This window comes from Alligator mississippiensis, chromosome 3 (genome assembly GCF_030867095.1).
Source record: "Alligator mississippiensis isolate rAllMis1 chromosome 3, rAllMis1, whole genome shotgun sequence".
Lineage (NCBI taxonomy): Eukaryota > Metazoa > Chordata > Crocodylia > Alligatoridae > Alligator > Alligator mississippiensis.
In genome coordinates this window covers 95,079,655-95,100,442 of record NC_081826.1, presented here as the reverse complement: position 1 = coordinate 95,100,442, position 20,788 = coordinate 95,079,655, and the positions used below count along the sequence as shown (strand labels likewise).

The following is a 20,788-nucleotide window of genomic DNA, read 5'->3' as shown; positions in this document are numbered from 1 at the left end:
ACTACTTACTAGATTTTAAAAGCAGCAGCAGATACAATAAAAACAAAAAGAAAAAAAGAAACTGATTTTTGGGGATGAGAACAAAAGCACCCATGTAAAACATAAGCAGTCAATTTTATTGATTGCAGCAGCTGTTCAACAGGAGAACAGGAGGAAGATTTATATTCATGCTTTTAAAGACAAAAAGACAATCTGCAAAGGACTTCAAGAAAAGCTGTTCTATTTTTTTTTAGATATCCAAATATTTATGATTAAATACAAGTCACTGAATGAAATTAATCAAATAAATGAAATAAGTGTCCCTCAGTCCAACAAGATAAAAACTGGTTCATTTTCTAATCTGCTTGCCATCATCATAAAATCTGATGATCTGGATCAGAGCCGTCCAAACTTCTGAGTGGGCAGGGGCAGGAAACAAACGGGGGGGGAGAGGCAGCCCAGAGACTCTTGCAGTAGGACAGTGATGAGGGGAGGAAAGGAAGGTGGAGAGTGTTGCCCAAAAGGCTACAGGATGGGGTGCAATGCAGCCTGCAGGCCACCACTTGGACAATCCTGATCTGGATGATGAAAAGTAATTTGCCCACCGAGAACATAGGATTTTTGGTATAGGGTCTTGAAGTTAGATTGGACTGGCTTCTCACTTAAACATAACTAGACAGTCTAAGGGTCTAGTACTCTCTGGAAAAGAGAGAGAAACATCCTGGATGGACTTAGTCAAACAATAAAAGAAAATAATTATAAAGGGGTAGAGGGTGAGACCGGGGGTTGCGAAGAGTGGGGTGAGAATGAGACAGACAGACAGACATCTGTTTGAGGAGAGTAATGAAGATTTACATATGCTTAAAGAAAAAAATGGAACAGATTCGTTTGGAAAAAGATCCTTATCATTAGAAAATGTACTACACCTGAACTATAACACAGAAGCAGTATTTAGGTAGATATAACTAATGAGGTTCCCATTTTTCTGAAGGTGTAGTCGACATGACTAGAACTGTATAGGTCTATTGCTCAATGTACAACATTAATTGCTATAATAGAGCACTGCTCATGGGATACATGCGCACAGTAAGAGTAGAAGTACTAAGCAGTCTCACAGCAATACCGCTGATATTTCAAACAGTTTTTTCCCTGAAACATATTTGGCTTGGGATGTTGCTTGCCCTTCCTTTTCCCTGACAAACTATTTATGTTTTCCTTTGCTACGAAATATTAAGAGTCGTTTGCTTTTGGGCTTCAATATAAAACAAAAATGAAGAGATGAGTAGTACAAAAGTGTGATGTTTAGAAAAGATTGTGATAATAGAACAAATTATTACAAGGAAGACATATTCTTGAATTTTAAAGTGGTATCACTCCCCTTCCAATACTCCCATCAAGGTTTCATTTCAAAACACTTAAGTTCTAGCTTAATTTTAAACATGGAATTAAGCTCCATTGGCTTCAATAAGACAAACATATGCTTAGGACTTGAACTGCTTTAGGTGCTTTGCCTGTACCCCTGGGCACCTGCCCATACCACTTAGAGGGGAACCATATCTACCTCCCAGCCACTTGTCCCCCTCCTTCTATTGCTGTCCCCAGCTGATGAGCCCTGGGAGAGCCCCACAGCTGCTCCTGACTCACTTCTACCCTGTTCTGCAAGGAGCAGCTGTGGGAAGGAGCTGTTAGAGACAGCATTTATGGCATGTAGGTTCCTCCTTCCAGCTTCTGCTCCCTGCACCACTCCCTTCCTCCACATCTCCCTTAATGCAAAGAGCAGAGGCTAGAAGGAACAATCTGTGCACTGCTGCTGTTGTCCTTGGCAGAGTCATGCTCCTGCACAGCTGCTCCCCACAACTCCCAGCTGATGCAGGCACATGCCGCTCCTGACCCACTTCTGCCCTACACTGCAGGGAGCAGATGTGGGGTTGTGCATGTTTCTCCTCTTGCTCCCTGCCAACGAGGGAGCCAGGCAGGGAGCAGATGCTCAAAGAAGGAGCCTGTGTGCCGCCAAAGCTGTTCCTGGCTGAACTGAACTCTCCATGTACCAGTCTCCACAACTCCCAGCTGGAGCAATCTGATACCCTATTCTGAGTCTTCCTCTGCACCCCCCCCACCCCCCATGTTGAATGGGGAAAAAAACCTCATCTTGGAATTGAGTAAATATGGTATTTCTGATGGCAGTAATTCCACTAAAGGGAGCATTGCAAGCCACTAGATCCATTCTATAAAAAGACTTACAGAACTAATGTGGACTTCCATATACATCGACACCTCCAGAACAGTTCCATTTTAAAGTGTCTTCTATACAATATGTCAATATTTTTCCTATAGCCACAACAACAAACTCAAGTTATTTTTATTACTTGTACTGTTATTTCTATAACAGTGTTGGGCTGCGTCTGCTGTACCCTTCCCCCTGCTCATTCCCTAGCCCCAGTCTCACTCCCTCACCACTACAGAAATGTATCCCTATTTGTTACCTTATAAACTGGGTTATTACTTTTCTATTATTTATAGTTATTTTCCTATACTTTCTATTGAGTTCTAGTTTTATTATTTTTATTCCATTCTCTACAGTTACTTCTGAGTGGAACACACGATCAAAAAGCAAGATCTAATCATATCTCTACTACTGTTCTTTGATGGGACTGCTCATGGAAAAGTGGTACTATACAAATGTTCTCAGATTCACAGCAGCAGTCAGAGTAGTTCTATATATCAAAAAAAATACAAAGAGTAGCCTTAGAGGGTCAACTACTTGTTTTTCCCAAACACTGTTCCACACCGAATGAGTGAGCTCAAGAATATGATGTGTTTAGACCTGCTATACTTGGGGTTAGGGAGGAATACACCATATACACCACAGCTGGCTATACCAAGTACTTTCAGTGGCAACTGTCAGTTATTTATGACTGATTTGAGCAATTTAGTGTTATGCACAAAGCAAGAAGGTCCTAGCATTAAACTTCTTCACTATGCATGCTACTCCAATCCCCAGATCTTTCTAGGACAGGGGCTGACAACCCCTGGCATCGTGCCAAGCATGGCACGCGAGGCCATTTTGCTTGGCATGCTATGGCCAGCCCCGTCTCCGGGTAGCTGCTGCCAGCAACGGAGCCTGGGCTGCTCCCAGCAGGGCTTGCAGCATCCAAGCTGCCTGCTGGGAGCAACCTGGGCTCCCGGCTGGCAGCAGCTACCCAGAGCTGGGGCCGGCTGCAGCAGGGAGGCTGCAAACAGCTGTGCTGGGCTCTGGAGCCCAGGAATCAGCTCTGTACTTGTGTGTGCACACGTGGCTCAGAGCGGGCAGTGGGGGAGGGGCCTGAGGCAGTGCAACCCCGGTCTCTCCCCCACTCCCAGCACAGAGCTGGTGACTGGGCTCTGGAGCCCAGTGCAGCTGTTTGTAACCAGCCTGGGCTCTCGGCAGCTGCAGCAAGCAGCGGGCAGGCTGCAAACAGCTGCACCGGGCTCCACAGCTCTGGCATCAGCTCCATGCTGGCAGTGACTGTGCGGACCTCAGGGCTGGCTGCGCTGCAAGCCCTGTTGGGAGCAGCCTAGGCTCCAGCTGTTACCCAGAGCTGGGGTAGTTGCTGACAGCCACAGAGCCTGGGCTGGGGAGCACAAGCAAGGCATCCTGCCATGTACCCCCTACCCTCATTTTGTTTTTCTGGCATGCCGGCACTCCAGCACCTTCCAAGGTAGGCATTGTGGTGTTTTTTGGCACTCCGGCCAAAAAACGTTGCCTACCCCTGTTCTAGGGCAACATAATAAAAAAAAAAAAAAAAGATTATTTTTCAGTTTAGGATCGGGCTGTGTCCATCTAATTCTTGTTTTGCATTAAAGCTAAATTTCAGAAGAGAGAGCAGAATTATCAGTTGTAGACCATCTTGTATGATTTTCAAGAGGTGGATGCATTAAAATAAGGAAACATGGTGGCTCTAATTTCTTGTGATGTCCTCTCAATTGTACACCCAAATAAGGACTAATCAAATATGACCCACAACAGGCAAAATTCTAGGAGTTTTGCCAAGGCACAAAGATGTCACCCACTGTCTCCTCTTTTGAAGTCAGCTGTAAGAATTTACAAATACAAGGATTAGGAGAGCCATTCAGCTTGCCATTCTGACACCCTTTTTTACCTGAGAATCCAGAGGCACATTATAAACTTCAGCATCCAGCAGTACAGTGCAGGCACTGAATGGTAGTGTCTGATTAGCTAACGTTCTTGCTGCTCGGTAATGGACACGTAGAACTTCTTGTTCATTGGATACAATAAGCTTTTCCTAATTGAATAAAATATGAACATATAAATGTAGACGTCATAAACTGTCATTTTAATTGGCATTTGTAAAGATCTTTGCATACCTATTTTATTTATTTATTTTGCACAGGCCTTAAGTTTTTTTTAATGGCTTTAATGAAAAACGCTCCCTTATTTTTTGCCCTTCATAACATACATAGCGTATGATATTCAAAATTTTTTTTAAGATTCAAAGCATTTGAAAATGCTTCCTGCTTTCTACATAAAGACTAAGATCAAATGTATTACAATGATTCTGAAGGTCTAGATTTCAAATTATTATCCAAGATTTAATATCTGCAGCAGTGACAGCTGGAAACCTTAGACATAGTTTGTTTGTTTACAGAGTACCCATGCAAGCAACAAAGCTCGTCTTGTAAGCAACAGTGGCACCACCACCTTCTGGCAAGCTACTTGGTTTCTAAAGAGCACTAGTTTTTACTTCCTGTTTCTTTATCATATCCTGAGGTGAGATGTAGTATCACAGCTGAAATGGAAACATCATCTGACCTTCCTATCTTGTTGGAGATAGACTGTGCAGCTGTTATGCTAACTACTTTACACACCTCAGCAGTGGAGTAAGAACCAAAACTCCAAACATACTGTAGCAGAGACTATTAGTATGTTAGATAAAGAGACACTGTGCTCTGATGGCACCCAAAACGCTTAGTTCTTGGCCAACTTTGCTCCCTAGTTATGAAAGAATTCATATTTTATTTTTTGTTTAGAAGTATTTTTCATTGCTAACTGCAGGCTTAAAACTTTTCTGTCCCTTCTTTCCTGTAGCAACAGCCTTATGCCATACCTGCAAAAAAAATATATATATTTTGCTTTCCGTGGCAAGATATCACTTCTCTAAGTTAAAGTTCTGAACTAAAACCTGGCCCTGCTGAAGTCAATGACAAACCTTCCATTAATTTCATTAAGGTCAGGATTTCATTCTCAGTTTTATTTCCCTTCTTCCTTGTTCTACAGTCTCTTGGTACTGATACTCATTTTCTGGAATAAGCCTCAGAAGCAGCTGGAGGGTAGGGTGATATTAGAGGCTGTATGTATCATGGTAAGTATTAGGGATGTAAATATAAATTAAAAAAAAAATCCATTTAACCTCCTCTAATTATATCTGTTAAATGGTTAACCAGTAACACATACCTAGTCCCAGCTGGAGGGTGCGGAGCCCCGGGTGGGTGCCTGCCCCACCCCACCCTGCCATGGGGGAGAAACTGCAGCGCCTGCCCAGAGAAGCACCAGGAGCTGGGGGTCGTGCACAGATCCACTTGGACACAGCTTCTGCTGGGAGCCACTCCCTGAGGCTTTTTACGGTCGGGGGAGAGATGGCAGCAGCAAGCCCTGCCAGACAACACAGCCCACATGAAGCCGTGGGCAGTAGCAGCAGGCAAAAGGCTTTCCCAGCCCGCTGTAGCCGCTAGCACGCTGGGAGGGAGGGAGCAGAATAGCTATGGGTACAAGTCACCCCTTGCCTTCTCTTCACTCTTCCTTCCTGCCTACTGTGCTACTTTCCTATTCCTGCAGTACCACACCGCTTCCCTTCTTCACTGGACTGCGCCCAGCACTAAATGTTAACTGGTAATGCGTTACTGGTATAAATATACTTATATAAATATTTAATCTTTCACATCCCTAATATGTACACTTTTTTTTTTTTTAAATGAAGAGGGCATTTTTAGATCATCTCATATGCAGAAACATTCAAAAATAAAATGATCATTAGGTTTCTTGTCAATCAATTAAATGCCTAGTCCACAAGGAAACAAAAATGCATTCGTCATTAGGCAGAGATAAAGGATGAGGATACAGATTTTTTAAATTAAAAACATTATGCTAACATGGCCTGTCAACTTTGGTTAATTTAGATCAATGTGGAAATTTTTTTCCTCAAAATACAGGGCACTCCCAGAAACTCTCCCACCAGCAGAACCAAAACATTTAAAAATTATTCTGTGGACTAGCACATGGAACTTTCTCAGGCTGACATCCTGGGCTGGGTGGCTGTTACGTATGCTGGATCAAGCATGCAGGTGGGTGAAAGGGCAGGGAGTCCATGGACTTGATCCAGCCCATGGACTGGCCCTGTGCCCATAGGCACTGACTTTGGTCTTTGCTGGCAAGGGCTTGCAGATGTAACCCCCCCCCCAAAAAAAACACAACAAAAAAAACAACCTAAAAATGGTGCTTTAAACTCGTTGTGTTCCCGCACCGAGCCAAGCGCATGTCCAGAAGATGCAGCTCATAACTTCAACCCGATTCTGCAGTGTCTGTAAGGGTCAAGTGCTTTAGTTGGGATTTTTTGGTGCTTTAATCTAATAGCTGATTTAATCAGGTTTAGCTAAAAGCATCAAAAAGCCCCGCTGAAGCACCTGATCTTTACAGATGCTGCAGAGCTGGGTTGAAGTAATGCGTTGCTGCTTCTTCCTCAGCCCAAGGAGCTTATAATTCAGTGGAAATTAGGCTTTACCAGTTTTTACCTAAATCTACAGTGGGTTCAGTCCACTGATGCCTAGAACATTCATTGAAATTTTGGTTTTGAATTGAGAAAGACATGCTATTGAATCAGGACCCAGTCAGCACAATTCACACCCAGAGTACCCTAGGAGTTCCATACAGGAATTTCAGTAAGATTATTCTTGAGAGAAATATAGTTCTGGGAAGGAATAAAACAGAAAAGTAGATCACATGACATACAGGTTAACAGAATGATTGTTCAGTGAGTGAGGATGGTGAGGAATGGAAGACGGCACGAGATGCTAGAGATAAGGATGCAAAAGATGCCTGGGCTGAAAAAAGGGGACAACAGGACAAGAGCTATAGCTGTAGAGGGGAGAAATTTGACTATGATGCAGAAGATGTGGAGAGGGCAGTGAAGGTTTATGAAGAAATGAGTGACATAAGTGGAGCAGCAGGAGGGGATGGTGATTTTAGCAGTAGCAGTTTGGCTGGACTAAGAGGGAGCAAGGGGAGAGGCAGCAAAGAGGAATCAAGGTAAGAAAGGACCAAGGCAGGGAGCAGTATTTAGTGTGTAAGAGGGGAAGGGGCAAGGATAAAGAACAGAGAGGATGCAAAAGGAGAAAAGATGTGGGTAGGTGGCTGCTGGAGAGCAACAGGCAAAGTGGAGGTTGTTAAGTCTAGATGTAAGGATGTACAGTGGGAGAAAAAAAAAGGGAGATCAAGGCAGCAGAAATAATAAGAATCTCATTTTCCTTTTTCATCTCTAAATCCAGAGGCCTTTCAGGACTCATGAATTGTTTTGAGAGCTTCCAATGATGATGCAGAAGGAAGGCAAGTTATCTGGGCTGAGAGATAAAAATTGTGTTTCTGCCTCTCCCACCACCAGCCTAAAACAGACAACTGTGCTGACTTCTTAGATATTATGTTTGGACTGAAGGGTTGGACTTCCTATCCAATCACTTCCAACATTTCAGGGAACAGTTTAGGTATCAGTAAACAGAAGTCTCAAAAAGGTAAATGGTAAAAGCCTGATATTCACCATTAGGAGAGATTCCATGAAGTTCATGTTTGGAGAAAGCAAAGGAATCTCTCCAGCACCATCTGCTGCTGCCTATACACATCACAGGCAACAGATTAGGCTACATTCACTTGACATGCAGGTCAGCCTACATAAACAACAAAGTGCACAATGGAAAAAGTGGCAGGGCTGCTACAGAGGGAGGGATTTTGGGTACTCAGGGGCATGTGAGGCCCTGGCCTGAAGTACCAAGGGAATGTGGCTTTACATAACTAAGTTGGCTCAAGGCCATGCAGAATTCAAAGCTGGACCTGATCTGCAGAACAGCACATTCCATCTGAGCACTGTTTTGGGAAACACTGCTTTAATTCAAAACCTTGGGCTAATATACTCAGCTTTTAGTGGGCTGCTAATGCTCCTCAGAACATGATTTTCTTAGAACCACCTTTGTACTAGAAAGATTTTTAAAGGGATCTACAGACTTTTTCTCGCTACTTTTTCTAATACATGCAGAATTCTTAAAGCAAAGCTCAACAGGCAATGCTGAAGGATCTAAAAATATACTTTGGCAAGGGCATAGGATTTTCCATCTCTAACTTCCAAAAGTCTGCAGATGTAACTCTAACAAAAATGTAGTGAGATTCTAACAAATAAAATAACAAAATATTCTTGTTAACATGGATATTTCAGAGCCAGGTGAAACTCTCGCTGGAAATTACTCCAGAACAACTCAACCCAGTTTAATTATTGTTTAATTTATTTAAGAAATACATTGTAGTATTAACAGAACACACATTAAGCAAACCTAGTCAGTGTTATAATATCAGAACTACTGACATTCAAAACATTTTTAGAATGCTGTTCCTTATTTCTGGATGATTTCCACAGTTCATATAAAAACTGCTTTTTAGACAACCCAAGCAAGTTTCAAGTTGATGGACTTCTCACATTACCTATCGATTAGTATGGGGTGTGCTACCACTTATATTGTATCTAAATTCTGCTGTTATTTCCAGATTAACATGTAGCATAAATATTTGCAACACTTCTCTGAACTGTAAAACAAGGTAAAGACTTTACTAGTAACTTAAACTCTAGCCCATCCATATAAAAAAAGCTTATAACAAAGACATAAATACTTTATTATAGTCTTACCCTTTCAATACTGTGCTGTAAACGTAATTTCATCCTCACAACTTCCTGTTGTTTAAAGAGTTCTTTAAGTGGATCTGACAGTGAAGGAGGTGGTGTAATCTATAAAAAATAGTTACAAATAATGTACCGACTATATATTCAACAGTTTTACATTAATTGGTTTTATGCATTCAACCAAAGTGCAAAATAAAAGCATAAACAGTAGTTTTTTACTAGGATGTATTTCTCAGAACCACATCTAGAACATAACTGAATTTACATATTTACTGCTGCATCCTATTAATTAAGCAACTCTTCCTTTTGAGGTAACAGTATCTGATTATCTTTAAAATTAAAAAAAATATGTATGTGGGAGTGGCATTTCAAAAATTTTTTTAATTCAATTTTGACAATATTCATGACACATGATTTTTAATGTGCAACCCTTTCAAAAAAACAAAATAATAATTAAGACTAGAATACCTGTAGGTTTTAAGTATTGTTTTTAACTTTGTATGTAACCTTTGTTTGTAAATAATTTATTAAAAAAGCTTGTTTGTGGTAAAGAACAATATATAATGAGATTATAAAAACTCCTAAAGAAAAGAAAAACAAATAATTTGTTTTATTATATAGAGACAGTGCATTTAGTACTGTACAAGTCAAATGATGACAGTCCATACTCGAGTTTATCTTGAAATGCTTTAAATAAGTGTTTTATATTTTCAACAGTTAAGACACGTCCAGACGTGTCCACATGTGCCTCTTGCTGCATCTCAAAGCAGACTGAGATGTGGCAAGACACACTGTTCAGCACCACAAAGCTGTGGGTCCAGCTCCAGCTGTCCCCACATCCTGGTGAACGAAGGGGGAAGGGGTAGCTTTGATTTTTCTGTGATAAAAAACCCAAAAGCAAAAGTATACAGATATTTTAGAGTTTATTTTATTATGATGACAGTATAAAAAGCTGCCCTGTGGTGGGCCCAGCAATATGAAAACCTGCCCTTTGTTGGCCCCAGCTGTATAAAAACCTGCCCTGGTGAGCAGCTCAGGAGCTTCTGGGGCCTGACCGGTTGGTATCTGGAGACACTAGCCCTTGTGCCAGCTGAACTGCTAAAGCAATTTGGAAGCCTACCAGTGCCTTTATCATCATAATACAGGTTTCCCTTGCTTTATGCAGTACATGCGTTTCTGGAAAACTGCACCTAAATTGAATTTGCATAAAGGGAACCCAGTTTATAAGGTAACAAATAGGGATATGTTCCTACAGCGGTGAGGGAGTGAGGCTGGGCCTAGGGAATGGGCAGGGGGAAGGGTGCAGCGGACACGGCCCAAGGGCTGCAGGCAGGTGGGATCAGCCACTCCTGGTGCTGCAGCAGGGAGCAAAGTGTGGGGGACTGTCAGTGGGTGGGAGGGGCACAGCTCTTGCTGCTATGCGCGCCATGGGAGGGCTGGGGGAAGGAGAATGCCTGCCCCTGGATCATAGATTCATAGATGTTAGGGTCGGAAGGGACCTCAATAGATCATCGAGTCCGACCCCCTGCATAGGCAGGAAAGAGTGCTGGGTCTAGATGACCCCAACTAGATGCCTATCTAACCTGTACGCAGGAGAGCAGGCTGCTGCTGGGGCCGCCAGCGGCACTGGGCTTTTCCCAGTGCTTGGGGCAGGTGGCAGCCTTCTCTCCTGCATGCAAATCAGAGGCCACGCATGCCCCCCCCCCAGAAGAGCCTGGCATAGCCCCCCAGCCTGCAGCAATCCTGGGGTGCACATAATAGCAAGAGCTGCACCTCCCCAGCCCCACATCCACTGCCAGTTCCTTCCACAACTGGTGTCAGCTGTTCCCGAGGCCGCTGAAGCAACGGCTGGGATGAGTGGGAACAAGCAGAGCCCCAGGGGGTATGGGGCATGGTGCAGCTTGTCCACACTCACCCCAGCCCCTGTTGCAGCAGCCCTGGGAGCAATCAACACCAGCTGCTGGGCTGCGCCGTGCCCCAAACTCCCTGGGGCTTCACTTGTCCCCACTCACCCCAGCTCCTGCTGAAGCGGCCCTGGCAGCAGCCACTGCCCACCCACTCTCCCTCCCCCCTCATTCTTGGCAGGCAATTGCCTAATTTGATATAAAAATGTACACTGTCTACAAGATTCATACTACATACCTACATATTTATGAGAAAAGGGTTTGGTCTCTGCCTTACTGAACAACATTTACAGTATTCTGCAATTTCATTCAACGTTGGGCTACTTCTTTTATGCTTCTTACGCTCACAATTATATGACCCAATAAGCCAACAATTCCATAGCAAATACAGTGAATTTTCAGACCCTCCCAGCCCCCAATAATTTGGTTTCATACCCGAACTTACAAAATAGTCATGGCATTCATGGAAGTAAAAAAAGAAATCTTCTGTATCAGAGTGAAGGCAGAGACCCAAGTACAAATAAACTTGGAATAAAGGTCTAGGAAACATGACTTTTGAGAAAAGTCTGGAAGAACTGGTATTATTTAGTCTACAGAAGAAAAGACCGAACAGGGTAGCTGTAATTGAAAGGTTGTTATAAAATGGACAGTGACAGACCACAAAGGACAGGACAAGGAGCAATAGTCTGAAAATTACAAGGGAAATTAAGGCTGGATATTAGGAAGACTTCTCACTGTTCCAATGCTTAGTGACCCTCATAGACAACCTCAAATGGTTGTGGAATCTCTATCCTTGGAAGTATTTAAGAACAAGTTAAACAAACACTTTCTTGGAATGGTTTATACAGGGATGACTGCCTGGAGCAGGAGATCAGGGTAGATGACCTCTTAAGGTCCCTTCAAGTTCTACTTCTCTGTCAATCATGTAGAATCTAATCATAAAGAGCTGTTATTCAAGTTCTGCAATGTCATCATCAACAAGGATGCCATTATGGATGTATACATACTTGCATGCAAAAGTATGTGATCTAGGGGCTAACTTAATGCATATTATTTATAATCAATACATTATTCTATGGTGTTACTTTGTAGTTTTTGTGCACTGGACAAGATCACAGTTGAACTCTGGAAGAGTGTCCCCTGATGAAGGGTGGAAGAGATACATTAGCTAAATGGTATGATGCATTATTTTATCCACTTAGCTATTCTCTATGATTAAATGGCCTAACCTTCAGAATAGCTATCTATAGCCAGAAATAGAAAGATAATGTGAACATTTTTATTTTGTCCAGGTACATGAAAACATTCAGAGCGTTTAATTTCTGTTCCAGCATGGCACAGGATTTCGGGAAGATTAGTAAATTAATTGGCTGAAAATTTTGAGCCTATGCTGGGGAAAATGCAGGGTGAGATTTTAACTTTCTTTCATCCCAAAGAAAGCTGATTAGGGAGAAAAAGCCAAAAATGTTTAAATGTCATGCTCTCTCCTGATTGAAGGGATGACAACTGGAAATCCCTTCAGAGTGAGCTGATTAAGGAGCCCTCCCCCTGAATAAAAGAAAATAAAAAGCAAGTTTGCAGGGAAGCTCTATAAACCTCAGAAGGATGCCACTGAGGTCCCAGACATGACCCAGTTCCTTGACTGATGCATGCAATAGGATGTTAAGCAACTGATTCCGTCAAATGGAAGACAGAACATGACTGTATAGACAGATACCGTGCTTGAGATTGTTTTAATGAAGCTGAAGGTCACCGTGTTTTCAATTAAATAAGCAATCCAGAATTTTCAAGCATCATAATTTACAGTAGGTCCAGGATATGTTGGCTTGCTTATACTGAAACCCTCTTTCCTTTTAAAAAAGAAATCTTTGTTCTGTAGCCACATCCCTTTGAGCAATCTGTCAGTGGTATTGATCACTCATCACACTACTAACTCATATTGAGTCTCTGATTCATGATGAAACCCTGATACTTTTAGGCAGCACTACTGCCAGACCAATTATTTCCCCTTCTATACATGTGCAGCTGACTAAGGGATGGTTTTACTAGAATGCTGTTCTTTTTTTCTAAATGTCAATGCATATTTTGAACCAATAATTATTAATGTGAAAGAACAATGTTATTTTATCTGGTATGTTCTTACTAAGTCTTCCCTAGTCTATACCAAAGTTCAGAGTACTCTAATTCAACCTAAACACTTCTTTAAAAGAATTCTGAACAGCACGTGGCACCATAAAACTATAAGCCAGCAGTTCTCAATGCTTTTAGACTGAAGGCACCCCTCTGAAAATAGCAGTGCTTAGCTTTCATTTATTTTCAGACTACAAATAAAACAATGGAACAATTTTTTTGTTGTAAAGAATTCCAAAAGACCACAGCAGGTTAGAGTATTTTTGATACTACAGATTCCTATTTGAAATTTCTGGGTTTGTCTTACGAATCGAGTGTAGGTGTTTGCACACCTAACAGTGCTAGTCCTGAGCAGTACCCTGGTTGTGAATCACTGCTGTAAACTATTAGCTCATACATCCTGCAATAGATTTTTCCCAGGTACCTCTCCACTATTCATCCCTCTTCTCTTCCCCCACCCAGCCTGTCTCTCACCCACTGACTCCTCAATTTACATCTTCACTGACTATCTTGTATGCATACCAGCCCAGCTTCTGGCTTCTTTACTTTTCATTCCATCCAGGAAGAGCACACACCAACTGCTGAAACTTCCTCAGCCCGATGAGGCATTTTTAAAACCTGAAAGCTTTTTTTTTTTTTTTTTTAAAGCAAATGTTTTTCCAACTATTTAAGTTGGTCTAATAAAAGATATCAGATTCACCCAAAAAACCTTGTCTGCCTTTGAAAATAAACTGACAGTTTCCTGGGTACTGAAAACTGAAGGATAAATATGCATTCTTTTTCATAATTTATGTAGACAAATAAACTGAACAAGATGAGTATGAGAAGAAGAAATCTACAATGACACCTCCATAACACAGTATCTAAGACGTTACATCCAAATGTTGCAACTTCCTAGTATCCATACAATATCTTGTGATAGTGTAAAAATATGGATGAGGAGGTAGTCTGAACCATTTTCTACAGAAACAAGATTCTGTTTCTACCCAAAAGGATACCATAGCCTCAGGATGAATGACTTTTAGTCTACTAAGATACAGTCTACTTTTAAAAATACAAACCTCTAATAAATGACTTGATTAAACCATTGATCAGTAACAGAAGACAATCTATTTTTTTCCCAAAAAGATTGTAAAGAGAACAAAAAGCTTAACTCCATCTGCTGGGGAATTATATACCTTTGTCTGACACTGAATTTGCACACAAGTACAGAAAGAAAGTGTTCTGGTTTCCCTCTAAATGCCGTATTTACCTGAATCCAACATAACTGTTAACTGAAGACAACTTAACCCAAAATTAGATTCTATACATGGAAAATGTATTATAAATTTTCATGTATGTATAGAACCTAATTATTGAAGGGCCATCTTAAATATGCCCCCTGCCCACCAATGCAGCAGAGCAAGCAGCAGTAAGGGGGCAGACAGCAAATGAGACAAGTGGCCTGACCCCTGCTCCTTGCCCTCTGCCTCTCCCTCCCTACCACTTGTTCCCCGCTCCTCCCCCCCCCCCATGGTGCCTGCCCCCATATCTACACTCCCTGGTGCCTGCCCCCTGCTGTTTGTGCCTCCTGTGCCTGCACTCCCCTCACTAACCCCATCCCACCTACCCTCCCTCCCCCTCTCCCTTATCCTCCAGCTCTGACCAGTTCCAACCCTGCTCTAGTACAGGGCATGGGACATGTTAGCTCTGGACCCTGCCCAGACATGCAGTAGTGGTGGTGGCAGCAGCTGCTCGGGGGGTGGGGAACAGAGGCAGCGGTGGGGGGCAAAGGGGAAGGGGCAGAGACCGTGGGGAGTGGGCAGCAGCTGTGGCTCTGACTGAGGCTAGGTCAGAGCTGAGTCAGAGCCACAGCAGCTGCTTGTATTCAAATCCAATTTGAGGAGCTCCCCCTGCCTTGTTAAATGGGCAGGGGGAAACTCATCTTGGAGTACAATAAATATGGTAGGATTTGAATTTTTGAAAAAAGCTGGGAATTGGGTTCAGCGTGATTTCATGTGAAAAATAAAAATAAATTATACCAGATTACAAAAGTCAACTCACAAGCCTCTTTTTAGAGGTGGGAACTACAACAGTAACGCATCTCAAAAATAACAATATATTAGTTATGGGTTCACAGAGAACAAAATAGTTTATGAAGGTCTAGTTGGACTTCAGGATACAACAGAACAGAAGACCCAAGTTTAACTGTATCTGGTTACCAAGCCAGGGTACTTTAGGGTTGGACTTCACTAAAGGAGCTATCTCTGAGACTGAAATGCTCTGAAATACTAGAACCGTGCCTTCTCTGAGTACTAATGAAACCCATCTGCAGGCCTAAACTGAGACACTAGCCATTATGGAGAACCAGAGAGAAGTCAGATGTTTAACTATTTGCCTTATATCATAAGAAAACAGCCACTGCATTAACACAAACGAAGTATTTGCTAGTAAGTCGTGACTGCATCAAAGAAGAGCCACCCGTATAATCAGTCTTACATGGCAAGCCATATGAGGAAAGGCTGAGAGATCTGTGACTTTTCAGCCTGAGGAAAAGAAGGCTGAGGGGGTACCTGGTAGCAGCTTACTGCTGCACTAGGGGAGAACATCAAGGGCTGGGAGAGCAACTGTTCACCAGGGCACCCTTGGGGAAAACCAGGAGTAATGGCCACAAACTCCTGGAAGATCGATTCAGGCTCAACATTAGGAAAAATTTCTTCACAGTCAGGTAGTCCACTCTGGAATAAGCTCCCTCCAGAGGTGGTGCAATTACCTACCTTGGAAATCTTGAAGAGAAGACGAGACAGTCACCTTGCTGGAGTCACCTGACCCCCATTTATCTTTCCTGCTTGGTGCAGGGGACTGGACCCAATGATCTTTCAAGGTCCTTTCCAGCCTGATAATCTATGACTCACATACCTAAAACATGCAAAACCTAACACACCATAGAGAATATAGAAAGGTTCACGGCATTCTTTACAGGAATCCTCTCTAATACTCCATTCTATACAACTTTCAGTTCCATCTCCAGATACCAAAAGTGTATCCTCAATTCAAACTGGCACTTCTATGCAGCACCTCAATAGTGATTCCATAATGTTAGCGATGCCAGCTCTTTACTTGAACTACAAGAGTAACTGCTAGTTTCTATGAGTCGTACCCACTATAATGTGACTGGACATACTTTCCAAATGTAGTACATGACAACTTGCTAAACAGTTATAGGTTAGAGTTTATAAATCCTGGAGTCATTCTTTGGCTCTAAATGGGGAGCGTGGGGTAGTGGCTACAAACATGAAAGTACATACCTAAAGATTTATTAAACTAAAAGGGTAGTATGACTAAATGACTAATATTTTATTTAGATTTTATCACCATCTCTGCTGCCATAACTTTTTTCCCCTCACATACAAAGAAGAAACAGAAATGTTAATTCATACTTGAGTGGCCGGGTTCATGCCTTATGAACTGAAGGGGAATGACGTGTCTATCAGTATAAAAAAAATGGGCTAGAGGTAAGATTTAAATTCATGGTTTCCAGTTCAGAGAACTGTCTCCTAGTCTACGAAATATTTAAGGCTTGTCCGATTTAGGCACCCTCTGCTTCTTCCCCCTGCCCCTGGTACTGTCATCACAAATCCTATGTTGATTATAGTCCATTATAAACTGCACTGAGGGTGAACAGCATCACAGTTTAAACATATTGGCTTCATACTGACATTTAAAGTCAGTAATATTTAAAACATAAGAACAAATGAGAAAAATACATTTTAATTTGTGTATTGGATTAACACGAGGCAAAAAAAAAAAAAAAAAAAAAAAAAAAAAAAAATGAAATCAGATGCTACAAGCCAATGTTTTGCCCAAAGGAATGCTTTAAAAATATTGTATGATAGAGTATAGAAGCTATGCATTTTCTGGGTGAAGGACAGCTTTTGTGTAATAGAATCACAAACTCCCAGAGGCTCCCTGGTTACACATCCAAGATGCGAAAGAAGACTGTTTAGCACCATCCTCCAGCTTCTTTCATAGGCAATAACATATGTTCTTCTTCTTTATGTCTAGAGAGGTATAAGCTTTCATAGGCAACAGCATACTTTATTAGATGCTATAAATAGACTTGCAGAGAGCAAAGGTACTAAACAGAAAGGAAAACAATTTAAATACCATATTTACTCAAATATAAGATGAGGATTTTTCTGTAGTCAACATGGTGGAAGCCCCTTGTCTTCATTTGCATACAAGGAAACTTAATTAAGTACACAGTCTCTTTCTTAACTGCTCCTAAAAGCAGTATGTGCTCAGTAATGGAAACCAACTATAAAGTTGATTAAATGCAGCTAACACAAAGTACCTGGCCCATATTAGGCAAACATGCTGATGGGAACCTGCTTTTTTTTAAATTTCATTTTCAAGGCCAAATCAGTTCCAAATTAAGTTCCAAATTTAGACTAAGCAGAGCTCAGTTGTTCAAGTCTGTGTGGCACTACCACCAGTAAATATCCTACCTCCTAGACTCTTCAGTCTGGGACTTCAGACACTCCCAAATCCATGGCAGGCATTCTACATGCAAACCCCAAGCCCAGAGGCCTTGGAGTTCAGATGCCCCCTGAAGAATGAAGTAGCAAGCTAGAGGAAAAGCCTGAGAACAATCCCTCATCACCTTTTTTTTTTTTGTAAAAACAAAAATAAAAAAAATACACACACACACTCTATCTTTCCAATATTCAAGCATGTACACCATTACAGTATACCCATTACAACACGCACATCTGCACTCCTGTTAGAATTCTCGCACCCATGTTCCCATGCACCCATCCACACTCTCTTCACTGTTACAATTATGCTGGCCTGCCTCCGCCTTCTATTCCTTTCTTTAGTCTCTGGTCTTTAGTACGTGTTTGCTGCTGCTCACTCTGTTGTTGCGGTCCTCATTGTCATCACCATCTTCTTTTCCTCTGCCGCCCTTGTTGTTTGATCCACTTTCTTCTTTGTTCTCCCTGACTTCTTCCACATTGTCACTGCTATCTTCCCCGGGGGGTTGTCTTTAAACAGTCTGTGCCAATGGTTCCTCTGACAGATGATCTCTGTCAACTCTTCACTGTCCTGTCCAATCATCTTCTGGTAGTAGGTCTGCAGCTTGCTCAGTCCCATTTTAACACAGTCTTCAACTGACAGCTTTGTGCGTCAGTACTTCAGCACGTTCCTGATCTTCCACAGGGTCCTCCTGACCCAGAAGACAAACCGACCAAAGTGTAATGATGGATACACCTATTCTTTGGTCAGATGACCATACAGCGCTGCCTCTCTGGTCATGGTTTTGACCCCTGTCACCATCCAGTGGAGCTGGTTTACTTTCTCCCACACCGCCTTGGTGTATATGCAGAACCACAGGAGACAGTCAATGGTATCTGCTTTCCAGGGGCAGGTTTCCTTGGGGCAGTTGGATTGGCTTCTCTGGCCTTCTCTGCATCTCAGAGCCTGCATGGAGAGTGCCTGGTGGGCTACTTGCTAGTTCAAGTCTTTGTGGTCTTTCTGTAGGCCCTCGCGGAAGATTCACATCCACAGGGCCTGGCAGCCATCACCAGGAAGCAGGTCCATGGTCAACAGTCTGTCGTCATCTCTGACAGCCTCCCGCAACTTCTGGTACCTGGTCATGGTTGCAGACACTTCTTCGAACAGGTCATACTCGCTCCGGAAAATGTCCAAGACTTTGTAGAACTATAACTGCTCCATGGTCTCCAGTTGGGCAGTATGTATACCTGGCCACTGACTCAGCAGATACCCTGCATAGTATTTGACAAAGCAGTCTGTTTTTGTTTCTGAACTGGTTGCCAGTTTGCAGATGTGGCTTGTACACTGTCCCAGCCCAGCACCATAAATTGTGGAAGTGCAACCAATCTGAATAAATAATATAGAAGTTCCTACTGCATTCAGCCCCCCTCTTTTCAAGTCATGGTGAGCCACCACACTGCATATGTTTTGACTTCCTTGTCACTCCCACAATGAGCTATGCCTTTCTTTCGCATTTCAATGATTCCTGTTTCTTCATCAGCCTTAAATATCTGGCAAATATCACCGAACAGGGCCCCAAAACAGTTCTCCCAGAACCCCTATCAGGCACTCTCTCAGCGTATTCCATATGATTACTGTTGCCCTGCCCTCCATGAGGTGAAGTCAGATCTACATACAAGTTTTTGATGGATCCTAGGGCTTCTGTCAAGAACACCTGGTTTCAGTCACAGCAGAGGGCTAATTAACACATTCATCTATTTTTTGGTGGGGGAGGATATTTGGAGTACACACGCATACTAAGCAGGGCTGAGCTGTGGAATCACCATGGCTTGAAACACTGTCGACTCTGCTGGGGCCCAGCCAAATGAACTATATGGTAAATCATGAATCTTTTGGCTTTGGACTAATATCATGCAGTTTGTATTATATATAAGTAGGTGCTAAAGTGCTGCTTAAAAGTGTGCTTATGGAGTACCTGTGCTAAAACTTGCAACAGTTCTTAAAAAAGGTAAAATGCATTAACTGTAGATGAACTAAGTCCACTTTTATTATACACAAATTGCTATAGCTATATTTATTTTGAGGTCTTTTTTTTCAAGTTTGCTCCTCACTTCCATGTGCTCAGGGAAAGCAGGGTCTGACAGTAAAGGTGGGGGAGGACCACTCGGCAGGGGGAAAAAGTTGGGGTGGCACAGAGCAGAGGGGCTACTTGAGCCTCCATATGTATTCTAATTATTGGAGTTTTGTCTTGAATTTATCCCCTTCCCACTGAAATAGCTGGGAAAATAAATCCAGGTAATGGGACAAGAATCCAGTTTCTGTTGAGACCACACTTAATACAATCCAGTCAGTGGATGATTTTTTTGTTCTACAATTTCATATACAAGGTGAGTTTTAATCATCCATAGGCTGGATTATGTTAACTATGGTCTCAAAAGAGCCTGGATTTTCATCTCCACTTCTGTCCAGTGAATAGTCCCATTCCTTAGAACTGGGAAAGGGCTCATACAGGTTAGATGCTATGAATAAAATCTCTTGAAGTATTAAGGTTCTGAAAAAGGGAAGGAAAATGTGTGGTGGGTTAACAGTGGGAGTTCTTGTGCCTGTCCTTTTCCTATCGGGACAGATACAGAAGACTACGAGAATAAAAGTATGGCCTTCTACACGAGGCCTAGTTCAGCAGCAAATGAGACCATTAGCAGACAGAAACTCCTACAAACTCAACTTTTCTCCATCCGAGTCTTACTGAAAGATAAACTGAGAAGTCTTAGGAGACTGGGGCAGAATTTGGAAAACCAACTGCTCATTATCATGTTTCCTACCTTACAAGATTTATGTCTCTAGTATGAGGAATCCCATACAGATTGGGAACTTCTTTGTGGAAATTGGGATGGACCCAGTTGAACTTTTTGTTGCCAAGGGTAGAAGATGCTTGAACAGCAGAAAGGACTATTATCAATAGCTATGATATTTTTTCGCATACCACATGCCCCCATATAAGACATGCACCTTGTTTTTGGGATAGCAGAATGAATTAAAAAAAAAGTTGCTGTGTTTTTTTGTTTGTTTTTTTAATTATGATCATATACAGCAGGGACAGAGCCTAATCTTCAGCTCATTCAGCCATGCCTTTCCTGCTCAGGCAACAGTTTCAGTTTTAACTTTCAGAGCTGAACTGTTAGCCAGAAGCTGAAACTGTAGGCATTGCTGCAGACTAGACGCCATGGGCAGATCTACTCTGCATGTATTCTTTCACCTCTTCTGACAATATATCAACAAGGAACTGTGCCTGCTCTTTCTCCAGCAGTGGTAATTAACAAGATAGAAATAACCTAAATCAAACAACTG

At 42.2% G+C, this 20,788-nt stretch overlaps 1 protein-coding gene across 4 annotated transcripts in view; it reads right to left on the bottom strand.

The window, feature by feature from the left end:
- ANKRD12 (ankyrin repeat domain 12) overlaps window positions 1-20,788 on the bottom strand; it is a 151,157-nt gene that overhangs the window by 2,110 nt on the left and 128,259 nt on the right. For all 4 annotated transcript variants that reach the window (XM_019490468.2, XM_006262850.4, XM_059724245.1 and 1 more), the window contains 2 exons: window positions 8,919-9,017; window positions 4,119-4,262 (listed from right to left, as the gene is read on the bottom strand). In XM_019490468.2, coding sequence (XP_019346013.1) covers window positions 4,119-4,262; window positions 8,919-9,017 — 243 coding nt within the window. The remainder of the gene's footprint in view (window positions 1-4,118; window positions 4,263-8,918; window positions 9,018-20,788) is intronic.